Source organism: Rhopilema esculentum, chromosome 7 (genome assembly GCF_057945365.1).
Source record: "Rhopilema esculentum isolate cy_ngs chromosome 7, ASM5794536v1, whole genome shotgun sequence".
NCBI classification, from domain to species: domain Eukaryota; kingdom Metazoa; phylum Cnidaria; class Scyphozoa; order Rhizostomeae; family Rhizostomatidae; genus Rhopilema; species Rhopilema esculentum.
This window is the reverse complement of record NC_142821.1, coordinates 11,369,765-11,385,459: the sequence shown is the minus strand read 5'-3', so window position 1 is coordinate 11,385,459 and position 15,695 is coordinate 11,369,765. Positions and strand designations below refer to the sequence as shown.

General features: G+C 37.5%; 1 protein-coding gene across 1 annotated transcript; it reads right to left on the bottom strand.

Annotated features, from left to right (window-relative positions):
- Positions 1-3,788: 3,788 nt before the first annotated feature.
- On the bottom strand, positions 3,789-9,250 carry LOC135683930 (uncharacterized). Its single transcript, XM_065199332.2, has 3 exons — positions 9,103-9,250; positions 5,462-6,002; positions 3,789-4,171 (listed from the first exon to the last, which is right to left on the bottom strand). The coding sequence occupies exons 2-3, from the start codon at positions 5,995-5,997 to the stop codon at positions 3,883-3,885; spliced, it is 825 nt and encodes a 274-aa protein (XP_065055404.2). The 5' UTR covers positions 5,998-6,002; positions 9,103-9,250; the 3' UTR covers positions 3,789-3,882.
- Between the last annotated feature and the right edge of the window lie 6,445 nt (positions 9,251-15,695).

Genomic DNA, 15,695 nt, shown 5'->3' with positions numbered 1-15,695 from the left:
CAACCAATAAAATCAAAGTTCATATGGTGGTAAAATCCCGGCAAAACTTTCTTCATGAAAATACAATCGCTACAGGATGTATTTTAGCAGTTTCCCAAATTTATTATAAGGAAACTGAGAATGACAAATGCAGCTTGTGCACACAGATTCACATCTCCTCTTGTTCTCAAAAGGCAAGAGAAATTAGCGGTCGCTAATTGGTCGAAACAAGTAACCAATCAAATACGTTATCCTTCCTCTCACGTTACTTTCGATTTGTACCTGGATGTAAATTTCTGCTTACTTTTATTACTATCCAACGTTTACACTTCGTAGACGAGACAGACGCAACGAATTTGAGTGTGTCTGGTTTTTGTATTTTCCTGCTATCTTGAAACTAGAATGATATATTACCGCTTTTGAGGTCTTTAAAAGCTTAGAGTTGTACCAGAGGCTTATTTCGAAGTTTGCATTTATAATGTAAAAGCTACTTGGTTGCTTTAAAGTTGGTTACAAGCAAAGCGATGTTATTTACATTCCTTTTTTCAAAAACCAATTCAGTAACAATACAGACAGATTCCATTGATATACACTAAATAGCAAACTACTTTACAATCCAAATACGATAAACGACTACGTTTGGGAGAGAGCAAGAGAAAAATTTATCCTCGTGCTGCCTTGGCACGTTTTGGGTGAAGCGTAAATAAAAAAGTCACCCACTCAGCTTCATCTCCCGTGCAGTCAAAAAAAACACAAGGAAAAATATTTACAACACAATTAAAAGTTTTGGACATTTACGACATTGAACAGTACAAGATGATACCACAAAGGGTGTGTAAATGCACATCTTGTCTGAAGCCAAACAAGAAGAAACACAGGTTAACAAACACCAAAAAGATAATAAAAAGAAGAGGAACACAAGAAAGTGCAGTTTTCTGAAAAGGTCTTGAGAAAGCATTCGATCGATTAGGCTAATACGCTTTATGGCATTGTTTGAAAAGTATGTACTTTTTCCTAACATCACTAAACTTGGGTTGCCATCCTAAAATGTCAGTTGGGGGATGTGCTGCAGGCAACATATAGAAGCCTATTGTCCCAACCAAAATATTGGAATTTGTGTTAAAAATCCTCTGCTGCGAATATGAAACCATTCAAACTATTCATCGACCGATAAGAAATTCTAGCATATGCCTAAGAAACAAAACAAATGTTCACTTGTTACAGAGGACTGAGCCCCCCACCAGCCCCCCCCCATTCTCTCTGAACCTTAACAAGGGGGCTTAACATGGCAGCCCACACTAATTCATATTCTTTGACCAGTTCAGAAAAATTGACATCTAAAGCCTGGTTCATAGTTCTGAACTTATTAGCTTACGCTAAATTCTGCACAAGGGTAAGCTTTGAAGCATACGCCTTTTCATCTTGCATTTCCAAAAAGCGTAAACACGTACGTTTTCCGCATGTCCATGCGGGAAGCTTGAGACGATACGCCATAAGCTTTTTCGGTTCATAGTTTCCAGACATGCCGTCGAGGAATGTTCCTCTTGCCCTTCTACTTGTACGGAGAAAAAATAAAAAGAACAGCAAACATGCTGGTATATTCTACCTACAAATACTTTACGAACCGTTTGCGGGGATTGTGCCGTTATTGTCAACGATTCGCGTTTGATGTCAATGATTCCGGTGTAAATAGCCATTTTTCTTGCTCCTGTCCAATAATTTAATATTTGTCCCGATTTCTTACACTGGGTTCCAGACCGACGGTCCTCTAGCAAGGAATCATACATGTGGGGGTATTTGTGTATCTCTTCACAAAGTTTTCCTTCAAAATCGGCCATTGCTAAGAAATTTTCCGTACGGAAGGCAAAAAAAGTTGAAGATTTCTCAACTCGATAAGTTATTTTCCGTGCAAAATGACAAAACTCTGAATCTTCTCTATCTAAAGAATTTGAGCACAATTAAAGTGTATTTTGGCTTTAGAGACTAAATTTTAGATCAAAATTACATTGTAGCTTTGTAAGCATTGAATTGAATTTATCTTTTATTTCTGTTCATTAACGCAAATGGCAAAAGGTTCCTGAAGGAGGGTAAAGGGCGGGTCTCATTTCCTGCATTGAGTTAATCTTGCCTTTTCTTTAAAATACCTAGTAGTTCTAGGTACCTAAATATTCCATTAAATATCCCCCGCTCTATCAATTCAAACGAAAATTAAAAGCTCATTTGAAGAGCTCGGGAAACCCGAATTAAAACATGACTCCCAGGAAGATCAGACGTCAAATTCAATTCACACATATTATTAAATTATCTTTTAAAATTTTGTCTTCCATTATTAGTTTTTTAGCTTATCATAACTTGTATTTAGGTTTCTGATGGAATATCGTGTTGAAATAAGAATTTAATATAAAAAATAAAAATGAAAAAAAAAATAAACTTGCTTTAGGGCAAGGCATTTTGCCATTCCATCTCTTTCAAATCAGGGAGATGTAATAGTAGGATTCAACAATTTAAGTTAGTTTGTATAAGACTTTTGAATGGCATTCTTGTAAAATGCGAGAGACAAGTAATGGCGTTCGAACAGGGGCACAAGGAGCACATGCTCCGCTCACTTCTGGAAAAGTGCAATTAATGTTAAGGTCACGGTACCAAAATTGCTTGACAGACTCCCAAAATGATACTTGCGGCGAACTAGATAAAATAAACAAGGTTAAGAGCACCGCAAAACGCCGAGATATACTTCCCATGGGTGTAGCAAATAGGGTAAGTGAGGGCTATAGCGCCTCTCAAGTACCAAATTTACCAGAAAAGTTATCAAATTCAGCTACTTTATTGTAAATTGCCGGAAACGTATCGTCTCCTTAAAGTAAACGAGCGTCGACTGCTTCTCTTTGCAAGCCATGTTTAGGAGCAGATAATGAGGTTTCTCCTAGATCTTATAGATATGGGGTAAAAATAAAACAGTGTTTTTGTTGATAATTAATGATTTACATATTGTGTTGTTAGAAGGCAATGGAAAAATTTTGTTATGAAGACTCTTTCTTCTAAACCAATGCAACTGTTCATTTTGCACCTGGGCATACTATTAAAACATCCTTGAGATGCTAGACAACAAAGCGTCTTTGCCTGCATTGACATTGTCTTTTCTCTACCCCATTGTCGTTGAGCCAACCTGCCAATTTCCCGATCTTCCCTAATCTGGAGGGTCAAAGTTGAGCAAATTCTGATTTTGCATGATTTTGATTAGAATTGTCCTTCGGTTCACAATGAGTCATCAAATTTTCATGACTTATATAACTGTGATTATCTTTTATTCGTTTGTCTCATAATACCAAGAGTTCTGAGTGCAGAACAGCATGATGAATCTTCAATTGATTTGAAGTGCCAGCTTGGATTTCTCATCATCAAGTAACAGAAGGTTCACTATGATCCCCTATTGCTCTCCACAATTTACGATCTTGTACCATCATGCAGATTTCAGTGAAACCCTTTGCACTCATATTCTTTTTTATGTTGTCAGAAACCATAGTTTTCGGTCTTCCTCATCCACGCTTACAATAAACAGTTCCGGTCAGAAGATTTCTGTATAATGGTAAATACTGATATTTCTAACACTCAATGATAGTGGATCCCTACTGCTTCAATGGATTCCCCAGCAAAAACACGGGGAATCGTCAGTTGTTGATTTTTAGACTAACACGGGCATTGAATGAGATATCATGTAGAAAACCGTATATTTCAGCAATTTCAAAAAGGAAAAAACTGTTGATTTTTTCAGTACATTTTTATAGCAAAATCATCAACATATCAAAACGTACACATGGAATTGTAGTTTAAAATAGCTACACGAACAAAAGTTAAATGTGCAATCATAGAAACATATTACTAACAATGATAGAATAAAAAAGGTTACTTCCAAACAGATGTGTACCGTGTTGATATTTGAGAAAGTAAGATCCTACAAGACTCACAGTTAGGTCCGTTTGTAGGCCCGCAATATCCATCGCAATTCCTGTTACATGGCATCACGCGCCTTCCGCAGTACATTGTTCCTGTCTCACTACCAATTCTACAAACTGCTCCATCTCTATTTACAAACCAGTTTTTAGGAAGTTTTCTTGTTTTCACATCTTCCTTCATGCAGGCACTACAATTGCATCCATTCGTCGGACCACAACCTCCGTCACAGCAAGTGCATCTGATGAATATGAAACAGTCATACATTAGGTATAAAACTCCGAGTAACAGTGAACATAGATCATCTTTGATTCAACATCTAATAGTTCAATTGCTCTGTAACTTCGTGCATCAAGCGCTGCTATGTCAGAAACAATAAATTTTATGCTCAAAAGCCTCTTAATTTCTACACCCTCCCGGATCCTTCTACCCAAACGTGAGCTGAATCTTTTAAACAGTTTGCGCAAATTGACACCTTCAAAAGCATTTTCGAGTTAAAAAAATTAAGCATGTACATTTTTAACATGTTCAGAGGACCTTTACTCAAAAACCAAATGAAGGCTACTGTTTCTCGCTTCGGGTTACTTCTCTTCAAGTTACCAATAGAGTACAAAAGCGATGATGTCAAATTAATTTTTTTTCGAACTTTTCAATTTTGTCAAAAGAGCATTATGAAAAACCTCTAAATGTGCAAAATTAGTTGAATGTGTTACCAATTGACTGAGTTATGCCCGCATGAGTACAGGCTCTGACCCATCAAACCTCTGTTGGAAATTGGTCTTTGTTCACAGTAATCCGTTGGCAGAAAATTCTTTCAATTGCCATACCTCATCCAATTTTGAATACATCTAACTGATTTTGCATATTGAAAGGTATTTTATGCCGTTGGTTCAGATTATGTGGTCAGAATTAAGAAATTTATAAAAATTGATCTTATAGGACGTCACACTTTGGTACTCTTTTGAACATCTCCTCACTCTAGCAATCCTCACTCTTAAGTGGAAGTTTGGTGGTATCAGGGTTTCATACCCCATACTTCTGGATCTGTAGTCGGCTACCTTAACCACCGAGGCATACTCGCACACGAAGTGAAAAATATACAGGCATGTTAATGTGGCAAAATTTTCTTCTCTCGAAGGTGCTCTCATATGCATCTTTGGTTACTTTTGGTTACAGATTTATCGCTGCCGTGTATGCGGCAAACTAAAAACCAAGGTTGGTTGTATGGGGTGTCATAAAAGGGGGTTGTGACGTCACTGCCATTCTACAAATAGCACCCAATTCAATAAAATGGCACTTGACAAAGAATAAAATTATGTTTTTAAATGATTTGGTAAATCTAGCATCTTTCTTGTGAGGTTTTTACCATGACAAATTCTTGTGAGGTTTTCATTTGCTACCTCTTGCCACGATTGTATTTTCATATGGATACATATTCTTGTAAATTGGGACTTGTTCAGCTTCAAAAAGCGCATTGGCTGCTTCCGGAAGGACTGGGAATTTTCTGAACGAAATATTTATTATAACTCACCTTGGCCCATCTAATCGCTGCCCACAATAATATTTGCCACTTGACCCAAGCCGACATGTAAATCCCCTCGAATTAGTTCTGGTAGCAACAAGATCAACATCATCTTTGACTTCAACATCTCGTCTACGTCCGGACTGGGTTAAAATCGCTTCAGCATTCCGTACCAAGCTTTCTTCGTGTGTCAAGGCAATGTGAGCAGCGAAATCTGGACGTAGACCTTCGTACTTGCAACTGGAAACGGGGCAATTGTAAATGCGATGCTCGCATGCTTTCTCGTGGTGCTTTAGCTCTGATTTTGACAATTTTACGTTGCAGCCTGGAAAAGGGCAGCTACGCGGCATTGTATCTATCAAGCGACGGGTGATGTGGGAAACAAGGGTTTCAAACGGTTTGCGACATTTTGGACAACAGTCGCGAGAAACAGAAAGAATACATCTGTCGCAGAATACTTGATGGCAACAACTTGCTTCAACCGCATCTTCTACCAGCTCCAAACATATTGGACATGTCAGTGACTTAATAAAGTGTGAATCCATGATCCCTGTATTGACAAAACACACTCAACTTTAGAGGAACAATTTATCTTGGAGTCATGAAGGGGCAGAAAAATAGCTCAATGGAATTCTTCTCAAGTTTCCAGAAAAGATGATAAAAATCAAAGTTCCGGGGGAAGACGATCTAAAATCAAGGTCAATATTGATAAAGGAGGTCACATCAACTTAATTCACCCGGAATGAAGCTCCTATGCTCTCAAAGTAAATAATAATTTAAGTTTATCTATTTCCCTCCAAAAGTTTTGTTTCTACGTTGTTTATAATAAATATTCCCCAGAGACAGCGGACTTCGTATCCACAATTTGATTTGAGCAACAGAAAGCAAGATGATTTGAGCACTAAGAAGGCTCCCAATCAAGAAGAACTGTTATCTCTTAGAATATGTCAGAGTTAACTTTCCAAAGTTGCGTTAGAGTGAACTTTCCAAAATTTTCTAACCTACTATTGCAAAAAAAGTGAGGGGACTTTACCCCCTGCCTTCCTCAAATTTTTTACAAATAATAACAACATACAAACAATAAAACAAGGTAATCATAAAGAATTTAACACAATTTCACTAACTGTAAATCACTCAGACATAAAGCGTTGATTTGATGTTGCTTCCACTTGGAATGTGACATTATTGCGAGGGGAAAATTTAATAAAAGAATAGCAGCTGAAGGAAAACAGTAAAGTTGATGATTTTCTATGGGAGTTTTCAAATTTTGCATCCTCTTGATTGCAACCTGTTGATAGGCATCAGGGCCATCCCAGATTATTTTGCTCAAGGTGGGTATACAAACCCATTTGATGACAATTTGATGACTATCCTATATTTCCTGTCAAGTCTGGAAACTTGCAGACAAAGTACCCCTACCTGGCAAAAACTCCTACCTTCACAATGATTTTTTTCCAAAGGGAATTCAGACCCCTATATGCCCCACCATAGTGACAGCTCTGGATGCTTCCCCAGATCGAATAAACATGATCTTTTATTGAAGAGCCCCTAAGCTTTAAGCTTTTGGGCAAAACGATTATGTTATTTAATTTATCAAGTTGCTTGTGCCAAAAAAATTGAACAAGTGCTAGACTTCTTCTTTTTGAAAACACCACACTGTGCTAGGCTTGCAAATGGATGTTCCAACAGCCACAAGAAAGAAAAAGCTTTTGCCATGTTCAGCATATCAACAACGAAGAAATCAAGAAATACACTATGCTTGATATCAAAAGGGGACAGAGGGACAGGAGAATTTCCTGAACGGACTTATTATCAAATTATCATATTAAGTCTTATTCCAACCAAGTATGCAGAGCACGACAATGGCACACCCAAGTTGCCAACATATTTTTTTGAAGGCTCACCAAAAAACTAGATATACCACATTTCCTCTTAAGAATACAGTGGCATTTATAAAAAAATCCAACTTTTGAATGTGGCGTTTAATTGAAGGCAGTGTTTATCAGAGGGCTATGTTTAATGCAAAATGTGTGAGGTGAAAAGTGACAAGACAAAGTTGCGATACAAAAATATAAAAACAGACTTTTAACAATGTTTTCTTAGTCTCAAATGCTTTAAGCCAAGGAATATCACTTGTCCTTGACTCTATAACATTAAAATTTTAAAAGCTCCTAAATAGTCAGCATATAAACAAATTGTTATTTCTTGCTTGGTCTGTTTTCTAATGAACCTTACTTGCCTTATTTGCCTTTGGCCTTATTTCCAGCAAGCACGGCATGAATAGTATTGCAAGCCTGTTTCTAAATTATTGCGAGATATGCAAAGGCAAGGCTGGAGTAACCGAAAGGTCAACTAGGCCATGGCCTAGGGCCCTGCACCAAAGAAAATTGTTTGACCTATTAAGAAAAATTTGTCCTAAAGTAAATTTTTTGATCCATTATCCATAATGACAACTTCTGGAATAGGACATAAACCAGCACCATTGGCACAAGTTAGGAAAGTTTGTGTATGAAATATGTATTCATATAATGTGCAAAAGTTAAATTGTTTCAAACATTGTTCTTTCTACTATTGGTCATGAGACAAGCTGTGTTACCCGTTTCTCTTGCAATAAAACCCAACTTGAGCAATAAAGTCACAAAATATTGACATCAAACCATAAAGATTTATTTCTTAATCTTCAATTTTGCATGCTTGAGTTGAAAAGAAAGAGCATGCTAAAATATCTCTAGATGTGTTAAATCTGTTCCATATTTTATGCAATATGGCCATTTGGTGTTTGGTAATGGATTACTGTTAATTTGGTATGGTTGAAAGATTTTAAAGCTGATGCAGGTCCTTTGTTTTCATAACTTCCATGACTGCCTTAAAACAGAATAAATTATAGTTTGGCATAAAAAAATAAATTATACAGAATCTAATGACCCAAACACCTCAAGGACCTGAATAAATACCTAGTATCTTACACTGCAGTTTCCAATAGGCAATTCTCAGTGCCCTTTACAACATTATTGCTAGTTGAAAAGACTATATCAATGTTATCTTCTATAGTATTTCTTGTAAGAGTTATCATTGTAATTAATGTTATTGAATCAATGAAATCTAAATCTGAATTACATAAATGTTGGAACCATGACAAAAGTATAATGGTTTAATAATAGGGGACAACAGCAAACAAAACATTCCATTCAACAGCAAACAATGCCCTTTGGTCTCTTATCAAATAAAATCAGTCCTATTTCCTCTGACAGAAATTGGTGCTTAAGTTGCTAAAAACTTCTTGCAATGTAGTTTAGTCTCAAATCAATTTAACACAAAATTAAAAAATTGAATAAGGGCTTCACAGAGAAGGATTTGTTTACCAACTGGTTAGGCTACTGAGAGAAATCTCGGCAGAGGGCTTTGAAAATACAAATCCAAGTACTTCTATGATTTACAATTATTGATTTAAAGCTTCTGTTATACTTGTAGTTTCTTGTTTTTATTGTCGGGTAGTGGGATTTTAAAATCAATATCAATACCTAACCGGGTTGATTGAACTGTTCCGTTTTCGCTAGGCGAGTTCAATCTTCCTTCCCAGAAATAAGTTCAGGCAGAGAATCTTTACATTAAAATTTTCGAACAATAAATTTGTGTGTCTGGCAACTTACCCTGTCAATTTCTGTACTTTTGTTCTATCGTTGAGCGTTGAAACCACAAAATATATCGAACAGCCGACCAGACGGGAAAATTGCTACCGGACCGAAAGTTCCTCTGCTACAACTGCAACAACAGTGTCAGCTGACTGGTGAGGTATTTCTCAAGTTCCGGGTTGATATCGTCGATTTTTCTCAAAAACGGACTCAAAAATGAAGTTATGGGTTATGTTATGAGATAAAGCTAGATGCATTGTCTGATTATCGCATTAAGCGTGAAACTCGGAGTAGCAACTTAAAACCGTCATGTTCTATACACCAAATAGCTTAATACTAGATCTATAATAGCTAAATAAGAGTATAAAATTTTGAAATAACTTCAACCAAGAGGACTAAAACCGCCTTAAATTTTCGCAAAAACCGTAAAACTGTGCATTATTTTTCTTAAAACCGCAAAACCGCGCCAGAATTAGCTAAAACCGAAAATAATGCTATATGCAATAGCACCTTTAACATCATCGTAGATAAGTTTCATGTGTAGATTTTCCTCTCACGCATGCAAGTTGTAGAGTTTAGGTTCCCAAACCCAAGAATAAAACTGGGTACGAAACTGAGCACAAACCGAAAACAATGGGGCTGACCAGGGCCGCACTAACATTTTTAGAGCCCCCGAGCCCAAGCATAGACAACAAATCTAACCCTTCAACAAATCCCAGCATTTTATTTGCAGAAGCTGAGATAAAAAATTTCATGAGTTATTGAAAAATTAATTGAAAGCTAAACACTTTCTCTCTGTAGCCACAAGAAACTCAATTGACGAGTGAGTCGAACAAAAACATTTATTACTATGTATGTGAAAAATTAGAATTTTGCAGAACTATTAATAAGTATGCGTCCTTAACTTCTCGACTAACTCAAGACGTGAGGCGGCACCATGGTTGCCGCAGAAGGGTCAGAAATTTTTCTAATGTAAGTGATTTCAGTTCGCCGGAAAATCCACTCTTTGAAGCAATGTTATCTATGTGTGGCCCCTTCTGCTTACAAGCAGATCATAAAAAAGCCCACAACATTAGTATTTACGATGTATTGATGTATTGATTGTTTGAATTTTTTATGATACCCAGTTCAGTAGTTACCAGCGGAGATTTAGTTGTCTTGTCTGTATAATCTTCCGAATATTATACATCAACCCTTATTTTCATGACCATTCCATGAACCACTCTGAAGCAGTGGCGGAAATTCAGGCTTTCATTTCGGGGCAGGGGCGTAACTTGGCCAATAGGTTGGGGGGGGGGTGAGAAGGGTTTCTGCCCTGCAAAACTGATTGGTGCCCTGCAGACCTCGTAGCAACGGTTTGTCTATAGGCTACTAGTGAAAGCTTTACCAGTGTACACTGGTCTTTACCAAGGACAAACTTCTAAGCAATAAAAACAAACTTGAAACTTCATTGCCTATGAAGTTTTTATTTTTCTACGTGAGCGTAAATTGTTAAATTCACTTCATTTAACGTTGGTTTGCAAAATTAAGCTAATAAACAGCTAATTGGGGGGGGGGTGGGGGTACATGATGTAGACAGCGCAACGAAATTTAGCCCAGTGGAGCTAAGAGTCGAGTTTAGTGAGGTGTGAGGACCCACCATGGTTGGGTCCGACGTGAAGAAATTTTTTGAAATTATATGTTGTAAAAGGGCTAAAAAGCATCTTTCAGACAAAAATTTACCAAATTACTATTGTGCTAAAAGAAGTGATTGTTTATTGAAAATATTATTGTTTATTGGGAAAAATAGGGAGGGGGATGTCATGCTAAAACTCTAGTGTTAGACGTTGGGGAAGGAAAGAAACGGCAACCTTTCGTTTCAGATTGCACGTAGTTGTGAATGACAGAGGAAGATGTTGTTTTGATTGGGAGAATTTTTTTCCTGAACAGAAATGTGCAGTTTCTTGTATCAGGAAGGCCATGTCTACACATCCAAAATTAAAACGTTGCAATGATACAGAAAATGATTTACTGAATTAATGCAAATAAAAGAAAAATAATAAAAATATACTTGAAAAAGTTGAAATTAGATGAAACAAAATCGGTATCTTAACGATTTATTATGTTTTTTAGTTCATGCACTGTTAAAAAGTAATAGAAAAAATGATAAAAAAATTCCTATCTTGACCAAAGTGAGGGACTTCAGCCCTTTATTCCCCCCCCCCCCCCAGTGACGCCGTGCTTGTCATGAAAATAATTTACAACTTAAATTAATTTGCATGACTCAACCTTGCCCTCATAAACATATGCATCAATCATTGCATCCATTGGCTATGACTTTCGGTAAGAAATGCTTTCGCTTTGCAAATAACGGAGCTTTTCCTTACATACCTGTTCCGTTCTCTAAAATGCAATTGTAAAACCACTTAAAAAGGGGGTTTTACAAACGTGAGTTCGTATGTCGTTCGCAGAAACGTACACGATAAATACGGCAAAAACTGTTATCCAATTCGCTAATTTCTTACACTTCTTCTAATTCATCAGTTCACGGCAAACGACTAAAAATATCTTAAATGGCTAACGGCGAAAATGTAACGGCAAACACAATTCTTCAAGCTAGCGACAAGGTACACTGAGTTCGACAAAGCTTACGGCAAGACTGAACCTAACTATAAAGCCACCCCTTATATACCCTAAGAAAAATACAATTTACAGAAGCTGATGCAATTGCAGCGCAATGATGCAATTGTCATGTGATGTCCTGCAATGAATGGGAACCCTGTGTTCTAACACAATGTCAGGGAGGGAAGTTTGTAAAAAATACGATATTTCCATTTCAAAATTCCTAAACGGCCCTTTACGAACTTCAGAGGTGGCATTCCTGCATGGCAATAAAGCCCTTCTTGGCGCCCTGCGAAATCGACTATTTTTTGGATTGGGGGGGTGTCACACCCCCCCACACCCCCCGGTATTTTCGCCCCTGTTTGGGGGGGGCCAGGCCTACGATTTTCTGACAAGATAAAATCATGGACCATGTATAATTTTAAAGAAACTGCACATTTTGATAAAAATAGTTGATTTTTTGACGGGAATCTTTAGAAATCTTTGCTGACCACGCCATAATTAAGTAGCAAGAAGAACAATCCATTTTTGATTTTTGATATCAAGATCGATATCTCATCTAAGACAATTAATGATACAAGAGGTAGACCGATTTCACTTTTGACAAGTCTTACGTTCATTTTATGCATTTTATCTTGTTTTCGCCAGTGAGAAATTCGTTTGAAAATAACTTTTGTTCATCCGATGAATCCGATGGAAATTTTGGCTAATCTTTACGAGCCCCCTCCCCCCAAACCCCCATAATTTCCGCCACTGCTCTGAAGAATGTACATAGTTATCTTGTTTATCATACCTCTCGCGCCCTGTGGTGAAAATGCTCTTGGGCCTTTGGTGAATCGGCGCAAATCGCTCAACCTACCATAAAGGGGTTACTAAGGGAAGTTACACAATAGCCCCCAAATATGATTGATAATTAGGAGGGAATGGAAGCAAGGTGAGACCCACGCTATGTCAAAACCTTGAATACCCCTAGATTAACCAAGGGAATGAAAACGCCACGAAACACACATCTTACCCTAGTTTAAAAAAAACAAATTCTCAGGAGGCCGAAAGACTGTTACGGTACGAAGATCGAACTTCTATCACGTGCTGGTCCACGTGGTTATCAGCGTGAACATCCTTTTATTAACTTTTATGCTTTTTAACTATTGTTCTATTCTAGTATCTAATTGGCTGTTATCATGTTCTGTTTTGTTATTGGCTAGCTGTATTTTAGAAAGGGTATAAAGGAGCTTGCCTGTTTTAGAGTAGGAGGCTTTTTACTGTGGGCGTTCCCGCCTTGCCAAAAGAATCGTGGCCGCCGTTTCCCGATGAAAGTCGAAGCGTGTGTCGCTTGAAAGACGTCGCTGTTGCCATTCGAAGTATTTAATTCAGAGACGCCACAAGTCGCCAATACTAAAGCAAGCAAGCTAAAGGTCGTGAGTGCTTTGTTTTTATTGTTATTCTTAGCTTTTCTATATTCTTTATATTAAACATTTGAGACTGATTGCCTATGAAGTTATTCGTCGACTCACAAACTGTTAGACTTAGAGGCGTAGTCTAATAAGACTCCCCGCATTGCCCATAAACTAGTAAAGCAGATACAAGAAAAATGCGAGGAAGCGTGGCACAAGAAAACATAACGAAATAGTATTAACAACAATCTCAAGCGATTTAGTTAACACTCAAAAGCCCCTTGTGAAATTAACTCTGATTAAATTTCATTTAATCATCTTAAAATCCGAAAATTAAACATTTCTGCCATACAAACCAGAAAACCGACCCAAATAACGCCAAAAACCGTTCACCGTGGCAATATTGATAACCGATAGATTTTAAGGCAGAAACCGAAAAACCGAGTCGAAATACGGGCAAAACCGCGTAACCGTAAAACTCAAACACCCTCTCTTAAAGAAGGTAAAAACGAAGAAGTCATAAAAAACTGCGCAAAGGTACCACGAGGAGGTTACCCCAAAATGAGTGACAGAGAAAATTCTACCAAAACAGCGCTGAGAATAGATTTGACCCCCTGTCTTTTAAAGTTTCAATTTAAGATTTTATGTATTCTGCTATCAGACTGCATTGAAAAACGTCTTAACTATTATAGAATCATGTTATTTCAGTAATACTCTGGGTACCAAACTCACTATATATTAAAAAAAATAGACTCACTATTATTTTATACAGTGAGTCTGGTACCCAGGGTATTTCAGTAAAGGCTGCAGTGCATGTGATTCAAAATTGGCCGTAACCCCAAGTTTGGGAAAATGCCCATATTTGGTAAACGCAGACGGTATTCGCCGTTTACCAAAAATTTTCTCATTGCCAAAGGGTAAGGTTTGCTAAATATCATGGTTGCAAAAAGTTCGGAGAGATGTTACCTTTGTCGTAATATACGCCTGGTCTATATTAAACAATTGCATGTGGATAAAAATGCAAGATTTTCAGTGTGCGCCGTAAAACTTGAAAATGTCCAAAATTATGTAAGACTTATTTTACAAATAATTTACAGCGCGCCTAAGATGAGTGGGACGGACAAAAGGTGTGTCAAGGACACGCCCTTTTGACCACGTACCTTTGACCACGCCCTTTTCCCCTGTTTGAAACATTTTCTTCCGAAGGAAGCACCTCTTGTATCCCAAGAAATGTCATTTAAATGTGACGATCTAGATAACGTACATACCCCCCCCCCCTCGAAGTTCTCTCATCAGGTTCGCAAGAATCTCAAGGACCAACTTTTTGAAAAATTGGGGGGAACCAGTCTCCCATACCCCCCCCCCCCCGCCCGTGGCTCCACCACTGCTTACAAATTAACATAATTTCCATAATTTCAAGTAAACATAAAATCTAAGAATGCAGCAAACAACTAATTCAAAGATAAGCAAATGTAAAAAAGATTTTAAGCTAGAAAATTTACGTTGCGAGGATATGCACGTAGAGGACTTCCCAAAAGATTTCCGTTATTCAAAAGCCAGCGATATAACCCCCCCCCCAATAATTGTCAATAGCTGTGGTCTATTTTCTTTATAACAGTGTATTGAGTGAGAAGAAATACAAGTTGGCAGCCCCCCTCCCCCATATGAATTTCGTTCCGACGGCACCGGCTTGAACACATTTTACAAAAATGTGCTCAATGATGTGGGGTTTTTTTCCATCTGAGTTCTTTTGGCTTAGAATCCTAGGGTAAGGTATTGGTTTCATAGCATTTCTATTCTCTTGGTTTAACTAGGAGTATTCATGGGCTCGACATAGCACGAGACTCACTTTTCTTGGTGAAGCCTTATTACTAGAGTGCTATCCGTGCATTCACAACTTACTCGCCCTGGATTGTTTTCATATTAAAATTTTACTTTTTTAAATAACCCTTCTCTTTTCGTCTCTTTTCCAGCATTATGAAAGTTTCTCGCTCCTCTAGGCGATAATCAATGCGATACTTTCTTAAAGGACTGGTTAATCGGCTCATAACTGGGAAAATATACTTTATGTTCATTCCTTCACCAGTATCATTTGTAATTTGGATTTTTGTCGCTTCCCTTAGTAACTCTGTTAAAGGTTTAAATGCTGATCAAATAAAGTTTTAGTGGAGTTAGTTCACAACAGATGTTATAAAATTTGATTTCACTAGGGGCTCTTATTTTTACTTGAATTATATAATTCCCTTTTGGGTTTCAATTATCATGCTTTCATTTTTGTATTAAGTCCCTATGTGCTGTTTTCGATGCCTTTGGGAATGATAGAGAAAAAGGAGTTTGTGTTTCTGCACGGAAGTGCTGGTCCCTGGTTAATTGCTTTGGGTCGGGCTTATCGTGCTTGTTATCCTGTTTGATATGCTGTTTTCACATTGTTCTCTACTCCTGTCCTTCCGGCCCATTTTTTATATCAACCACATATTGTGTGACGTCATCAAAAATATTTTTTCAAAACTTCTTAGATTTGACCACATAATCTGAAAGAACAGCATAAAATACCTCTTATAATGCAAAATCGGCTAGATATGCTCAAAATTGGGCGAGATATGGCCAATGGAAGGT